At 41.6% G+C, this 8,577-nt stretch overlaps 1 protein-coding gene across 1 annotated transcript in view; it reads left to right on the forward strand.

Annotated features, from left to right (window-relative positions):
- Positions 1 to 5,555, forward strand: part of LOC146867262 (transmembrane protein 150A-like) — a 640,885-nt gene extending 635,330 nt beyond the window's left edge. Inside the window, exon 7 of the mRNA XM_085603926.1 lies at positions 3,486 to 5,555. Within this exon, the coding sequence (XP_085460052.1) occupies positions 3,486 to 3,730 (245 nt within the window). The 3' untranslated portion in view covers positions 3,731 to 5,555. The remainder of the gene's footprint in view (positions 1 to 3,485) is intronic.
- Positions 5,556 to 8,577: the final 3,022 nt, after the last annotated feature.

Genomic DNA, 8,577 nt, shown 5'->3' on the forward strand with positions numbered 1-8,577 from the left:
GTCCTCTCAGTACATTCAGTGCATGCTGCTGTCATTGCTGCCCAAGACTTCCAGAACCGAAACCTAATCAAGGCACACAAACACTCTAGGTGAGTCTCCTAGCATATAGGAGCTAAGCTAGGACCACAGCGTGCCCCACCCTCCTCCGAACTTCGGCAACATTCTCCAATGCACAAATTGCAGAAGGCTCCACCGCTCGCTAGATTTGCACAAGAATTTCTAAACTTGTAGAGCCCGGCAGCCATGTTAGGTGCAGAGATATTTAGACTGCATCCCATAAACTTTCACTTTCCTTAGTTTTCCAGTTCTTACAGAGACCCATACTGCCATAATCCTAGTTTCAACACCTTCAGTCAACAATAGCCTCAGTTTGTGCAACTGCACTATGGACGCAAGAACAGACTACAGTACCTCCTGTAGCATCTGGGAGCATGAGCAAGAGGTTAGTGCACAAATCCACTTCTAAGCCATGCCCCACTTTTTGAAGTTCTTAATGCATTCTCTCAGACATAAGCGCGGTGCCTTATTCCACATCATAAAAAACAAATCCAGCAATCAGAGCCTCTCTGGTGTAAAGTATAACTCTGCTGTAAAACTGAGTAGCTGCAAAAAGAAGAAAGACTATTAAAGGCAAGAATTACAGAAAGCTGTTAAGGCCAGTTTGGTGAGTGCACCCTCATTACATATTTTGAAATTTTTAAGGTAATGCGTTGGGTGATATATTTGCAAATATTACCCACCTTAGGGTACTTGCAGTATGGATCCAATTCACAAATAGTTTCGATGACTACTCGGGATTTACTCTAGAATTATTAGGATCGCATTGTTTGGGCTGTGAGTGCATGGCCCAAGTGTTGGACACTCAGCAAAGGGCAGACATCATGTATTGATTTGTTTCGGAATATGGCCATATGTGTTCTACACATACGTGAATCATGCACAGTGCTTCAGTGTAACTTTTAGCTCAAGTCAAGGGGCAAGTTGTTAAAATAAAATCGAAAGGTGGAGAAGACTGCAAGACACCAGTGGAAAAAAACATGTAATTTATATTCTCTTAGTCAAGGCAAAGCCAGCTATATTTATGCTGGCTAGCTCAACTTGTTCTATGTATGTAAGAGATACATTAAAGCAGTGAAGGTGTCAGACGGACCGGGCTCAATGTCTAAATGTGCGTCATCATGCCTTGTGCACAGTGGGTTAAACTGAGCCGCCAATTGAGAGAGAACTAAGGAGGGAGAGAAGAGCATATTTGCACACAGGTATCTATCACCACCTATTAAAGCATCTGTCCTCTAAACTTTGTTCATTTCTTTTTTGGTTGTTTTATCAATATGTATGAAATAGTTCAGTAGCCACACGATTTCATTTTATGTATAAAAGTAGATCCAATGTAAACTTCCATCACCGGGCTTCTGTGAACTTTGCGTAACGAGGTCAATGTCAGGCAATCTGTTGTGGTGCCATGGTGCCAGTAGACGTGTGCAGGCGAGGGCAGTTGTAGCTAGGAGTTCAAGATGGGGAATTCCTGGGCCCCAGACATTTTGTTCTTGCTGTTACTTAGGGCGGGCCTTTCACCTCCACCAACCACAGTGGGGAATCACTCCCTCCACCACCCGCTGCTTGTACCCAAGGCAACCATCTATGTATTTCATTTCAGTGTCTCTTGTACTCAGACCAGGATTCAGGCATAAGACCATTGTGCAATTATTGACTGGTACAAAAAGGATGTTGAACTAAATGACCACAAACAGCTAGAAAAGTATGAATAATAAAAAATAATGCAGGCTCCATATATGTATACAACAAGGCATGATTGGACTAGGTTGTATAGACACGAACAGTTGGGTAGCTGACCTGGTCTTTGCTAGAATGCTGGAGAGGGTGGTGCGAGTCGAGACAGGTTATATGGGTCTTCCTAGCACAACTGAGATAATGATAAACACTGGAAGAGAGTTATCCTCAAAAGTTTCCCCCAACAATCTACGCTGTGTTTTAAACCTCAATATAACCAACTTTGGTCTTAGTGGGAAATAGTTTAAACTCTTTACTTTCCAAGAGTGCCTGTCCAACTCCTACCCATCTGCTGTCAACGACAACTCCTCAACCGGTTTCAGGTTTTTCGCAACGTCACTTAGGATGCTGGAACATTTTAGGCCCTTTGTACATATAATGGGAAAAGGAACCTGCAAATCGCGGAGAACTCTTGCCTCGAAAGCTAGGTTTGTCTGAAAGTATCACACCATCTATGGGGGCCACTTAGCAGAACTTGAGGAAAAATATCTCATTTATTCAGTCGGGATATCTACTTAAACGTGTTATCACCATCAAGACAAACCCCAAACTGCAGGCATATTCAGAGAAACTATTTTAGCAAATATTTAAACTATTAATTGCCACATGACCCTGAAGAAAAGAGCTGCAAATCGCCGTGCAATTACAATCATGGTAAAAATAGAAGCATGCCTCCACATCACCACATATGGACTCCGGTTTTACTTTGAGTTATTCTGAGCTATTACTTTCCTGAGCCTGTCCCACGATTTGTTTGATTAATTAAACATGTTAGTCTTCTCTATAGGTCCCACGCTGAAATATTCCTTGAGTGGTGAATTCAAAACTCTTTCAATAAATACATTTCTTCTGATGTTGCTTCTGAACTTTACTATCCGAGCACATAATTAATAGTAATCAGCATACGTGGTTTCTTCTACATTGCCCAGTGCTCACCTACGATGATTTGATCATATTACTCTTCTGACTGGGATTTAAACAGGTGCATGGGGTTAGTGTAGTGAGGCAATGCATACAATGTCTAAAACGTGAAACCTGCTCCTTATAAACTTGAACATTGACGAGGACTATTCTCTCTCTTAGCCTCCCATAGTCAATACAATTAGTGCTTTTGAGGCATTTGCTAGACTTCCTGTGTGCAATTCTGTGCATGCAACGATAGTTATATTACTACAAGTTTAATTTTTACTACACGTTAATTCATCCTCAGTGAAACTTCTAAGGCACAGTTGAAAGAGTTCTGGACTTGCAAAATGTCTGCAGCAGTGAGAGGAATTCAATTGCTAATTGAGGAAAATGGCGGCCATTTTTTTTTACCTGACAGGATTTAATAGAAGTCAGAAAGGTAAAAGCGTAGTCACATGCAAGTTATATGACAAAGTCATCTCTGAACCTGTAACATTAGTCAGCTAATAAAATCCTATACTGCAAACAAACTCATCTTTGAATTGCACGTGTACTAAGCAATTGCCTTGTGACGCATCAGGCGATTGTTTCATTATTCAGCCTAACTGAGTACTTTTATGGTAAAAACTTAATTGTGATGCAAGGCTTCTTAGCTCTGGTAAGAACAGCTTGATGTTTCATTTCCCAGACTGTGTGTTTATTGTTGCATCTTACACTTTGTGTTCCAGTGCTGCAGTGTGCGCATTTTGTTGTCATTTGCAAATTTCCTTGACTTGAGTTCTTCCCAGGCGGCGTGTTCTTCATCCAGGAGAGTGTCTTGTTGCAGCACGTGGCAGCACTCTGTGAGTGGATCTTCATCATCAACGTCCTCATCTTTTATGGGACCTTTGCCTTTGAATTTGGGGCCATCACTACAGAGACTTTCCTGGTGCTCCTCAAGGCGAGTCGAGCTCCCAAGTCTTACAAGTCGGACAGCAGCACGGCCACGACGCCGCACACACACAGTACTTCAGAGAACCTCGCCATGATCTGAGGCTAGGAGGGCTACCTCGAAAGTAAAGACATTTAGAGTTTTTTTGCCCTCCTGCCAGCGGTTTCCAAAGACTGTTCTACAGCGTGTCGGGGACGGTGATTGGAAAGGGCTTTTATTCCAGACCAAAAATACGAATATTTACAAATGTATTATTATTTTTTAATTTAGGATGATCTCAAATGAAAACAATAGTGGTCTTCGTCGAAGGAAGCCTCACCTCTTCTTTAGTATGCAAATTAGTTCTATGATAGAGGATTATATATGTATATATGTGTGTGTGTGTGTGTATATATATATATATATGTGTATATATATATATATATATATATCATACATTTCCGTTGGCAGAAGATACCAAAATGCCTTGCTTCGTCTCCAGTCTAGTGCTTTATTTTTAGGGGAAATTGTATTACTGAAAGATTACAGACTTTAATGTGCTACAGATTATCAGAATCCTACTAAGTTGCCAATATAAAACATTTCATATCTGAGGTTCTTGGACAGCTAAAGAATACTGCATTGGGATTCACAGGCACTCCCCAAATAGGGCTAAATTCCCAAAATGCAAGAAAACAGCAATGATGCCTTCAAAGCTATTGTTCTTGGAACACACAAATGAACAGGGAATTGGACAAAAGTAAAAAAAAATAATAATAAGGTGCATTGATCACATTGGGCAGAAAGGCTGGACTGATGTATACAAGACGACAATCTAAAAGCCATTTCACCTAGTTACCAAAGAAGTTTCACTTCTGCATGGACCAGAAGTTGACAGGCCCGGAAACGTTAACAATGGAAGATTATTGATCCTTACAAGAAAAAGGGATTGTGAAATGTAGAGGCCTTAACGGAGAGAGGACTGCACGGTATCATTCTAGATGTCTGAGAGCATGTCAGAAGTGATCAGGGTGTGTTTCAGTGAGCCACACCTACTCCCATGTGATTTTTGACAAGGTTTTTCCACAAAACCTTCACCCATGTTGTGAAGGTCCTGTTCCTACCAGACCACTGTGAAACCAAAGTTGGTTACTTTGTTTTGCAAAAGTCGTAAGTTACAGGTTGCTGAGCCGGAACATTGACCAGTACTCATATAATCATCTGATCGGAACTTGTGCCTATTTTTTTTCAATTACAGTTCTCCTGCTCCAATGTGCACCCGTTTTGTTTATTTCCTGAGATCTTATAAAAGAGAGACAGAAATGTATCTTTCAAAGTGCTTTTATTTCCTCAGTGGAAGACTATAGGTCTGAGACTGGGCTTCCTGTTAGTCACAGTGTCCACGGAGGAGCCCCTACCTTTATGTAAAAAGTAATATATGGACAGATGATCTTCTGAATAATTTCCTACAGTCTTGTCTCGCAAGCAGGGTGGCTCCCGAACATTTTTCAAAGGCTAGTTATCCACACTAAAAACTAACAGGAGGACCTTGGTCTTGGAGGCTGAGGATTCCAGCTGGTTTTGGAAAATTGCCACGAGTTTCTCCTTTCAAGGAATAAATGTTTAAAAAAAAAAAAAAAAGTCATACTAATATTTGTGCCAATAAAGGTCGGTATTTTCTTTTCTGAGTTGGGAAGATGCATTTAATTCCACTGAGCTTTACAAACTGTAAAGCCCACAGCACCAAATTGATTTATCAGCGAACATTTCAAATGTGTTCAACAAGGTTTGATATGTAATTTCATTAAAAATGAAAGACTGACTGAAAATGGGTCACAGAACGTGACGCAGTCTCCATCACGTTTGTGCTTCAGTAAATCAAATTACCTTCATGAAAATACTTTCCAGAATGTAATCACATGTTCCAATAAATTGCTGCTGAATATGATTATCGGATACATTGACCTTTATTTATAACAATGGTTTGTCTCTTCATAAGAATCTGTTTCGCTCCAAAGTAAGTAAAATTTAAGAAAACAAGATAAGCATGTAAACTTGAACGTTCTTATAGATCGCGTCATCTGATATGTTGAAGTCTTGGTGAGAGAGCTCGGGTACTTAACGCTCAAGTTATTCATTTAATTTCAAATAACTTTATTTCGTCTTGTATAGTAATTTCACGGTTACGTATTGGCTATCGTCATGGTCATCTTGTTTTTCCTCCATCAATAATAAGAGTGATACTTTCCACTGAGTAACACTATTTCAGTATAAAATGTACCCATGAAAAGCTCAGTAGATAAAAGTACCATAGAAGTACCAAACTGTTTTATATATCACATGCAAAGACCAATGCATGACAGCCAAAGGCTTTGTTGGAAGATCCCCACCACATATGGACCTCCATGCCATCTATCTAATATTCTCAATGGGCTGTAATGATCCCAGTATTCATGGACAAAGTTACATTTAAAACAATCATGCTTAATATGTTGTACTGTGAATCCACGATTATAGAGTTTTCCAAGTAAGAAATGTCTCATTTTCCATCTTTGAGAGCAAGATCAACCTATGGGGAAAACTAACCCTAACTTCGCACCCAACACAGGTGAGGAAATTCAAAAAGTAGTGTTCATTCAAATCACTCCCGTGTTAATGCTGACCCGATAGAACTCCGGTGTGAATGTTTAGTGAATATGATCTAAAACCGCATTAAAATTTTACGATGAAGGTTTAGAAGTATTGAGGATCATGAGGGGTTTAGAAAATACTTGAAAACTTTGTTGAATTATGATGTAGATCCATGCATGCTTTATTTCCTCTGCCCCAGTCCTAATCTGATTTCTTACTGCTTCATGATTTTTCTTTTCTCCATTACCTCTCATTTTTTGTTTGTAATTTCTAACAACACCTCTCTGACTCCTACTTCTTTTCTGTGTCCACCTCTGTGTGCCAGGATTTTTTCTTCCGTGCTCTCTATAAATCTCCTTTTTCATTAATTTACCCCATCACAAATCTGAGCCTTTCCCTTTTTTGTACCCTTTTCAGCGTTGCCTTCCATTTGTCTTTATTTTCTCTGCCTGGTGTTCTGTCTGTTGCAAGATGTATTGCCAGCTTAAAGCGGCCTCAGAGTCCACCCATTGCTTACCATTGGTTGACTTCATTGTTTCTTTCATTGTCTTTTCTTCCTATTTGTTAGTTTGTGTGAGCATTCCTTCATCTTATTGTATTTGTCTCACTGCTGGAGCATGTATGCATTACTTATGTTCTTCCGCTGCTCATTTTTCAGGCACAGTTGCTTTCTTGTTGTTGAAGCACTTCATGTGAGTGTGTGTTTTCCAACTGTCTCCCTAGTGTGCTTTTATTTCCCTCACCATGTTGCGCTCTCTTGCCTGTGTGCTTCTTCCATCCCCTTTCCTGTTTCTCTCTTGCCCATTTGCGTTTCTTTCCATGCGCTCTGTCCCCTGTTAGTTTGCCTCCCTCCCTGTATCCACTGTGTTGCTCCCCCCCACACCTGCCCCCATTTTGCTTCCTCCCCACCCTTGTTTTGCTTCCCACTCCCTCCTGTGGCTGTCCCCTTGATTCTGCCCTTTGTATTGCTTCTCCCCCACCATGCCCTTTTCTCTCACTAGTGTTTTTCCCTTTACGCTTGACTCCTGAGGATATTTGGATCTACTTCACCCAAAAGATAACGACCGGCATTACTTAATTTTTTTCTCACAACAAAACATTATTGTCGACCGACACAACAGCCCTGGAGAAACCAGAGTTACCGATAACACAATAAACATAGTAGTAATAGTGATGTCAACATTTACAGTAGCCAAATATAGCAATTTGGAATTTAAGAATATCTGGATTAACCCCTTCAGCGCAGTGCAGATTACCGTGCTGTGCTGAAGGGTTTGTGCGCGGGCGGGGCCGTGACGGAGCGGGTCCGTCATCCGCACAGCGCGACCGACGCACATGACGGAACCGCTCCGTCACACGCATCGAAAGGGTTAAAACTAAAACAATAAACACCAGTGCCATAGTTCCAATATGTAGACTGACATAAAAAGCCTCCAGCTGCCCCAGTTGAATACAAGCATAATTATAATCTAGTTTGTCGCTCATCATCTGATCATCATGTCAGGTCCTCGTTATTAAATGCAGGGAGAATGAGCTCCAAATAAAGACCCCAATAGTCTGCCCACCTCTTCCATATCTTAGGGTGCTTCTGGGGGCACCCCCTCGCCTTGAAGATTGGTATTTCCAACCCCATGGAGAAATCAAGACCCCGCTTCCAAGCCCCCACAGATGGCGGGGGGTCTTCCATGTCCTGGCAATGTCATGCTTCGCCAACGTAAGTCCAAGGAATAACAAATGGCGTTTATATCTATTGTCCCTATCCCTTTTGTGATATGAAGCATATCCAAGCGTGGCAATTGTGGAATATCCCAACCCAAAACTTTTGAGAGACAGGTTATCACCCCACGCCAAAACCCTGACAGTGCCATGCATTGCCAGACCATATGTAGGAGAGTGCCCTCCACGGCTTCGCGGCACAGGCAATGAGGGGAATCAATCAGTCCCGCCACCAGATTCTATGACGGGTGAAGGACCGGCCTGACTTTTGGATCAACTTTGCTGGGGAACAAATACTATACCTCCAGTTATAAGGGGCACAGTGGCACTAAAAGCCCCGGGATTACAATCAGGTGTTCTGCTTACTGTCACTGATGTGACAATTCCCCGCCTCTGACACGTAACACGAGCTCTGGTTCTGCCCTCCCAGAGTCCGTGCAGATTGACTGCCGCAGAGCAACAAAGGTCCCAGTTTTCTGCTCCACAAGTTTAAGATTTAACTCCAAGGACTCCACAGTTTTACAACTTCACAAGTTAAGTTCTAGCTTATGAGACCGCTTTTAGCTGTCTGTTGACAAAAGCCTGCTGTGGACCACAGTGTTTTACGTGAGATGGAAAAGGAG

This window comes from Triturus cristatus, chromosome 1_2 (genome assembly GCF_964204655.1).
Source record: "Triturus cristatus chromosome 1_2, aTriCri1.1, whole genome shotgun sequence".
NCBI lineage: Eukaryota > Metazoa > Chordata > Amphibia > Caudata > Salamandridae > Triturus > Triturus cristatus.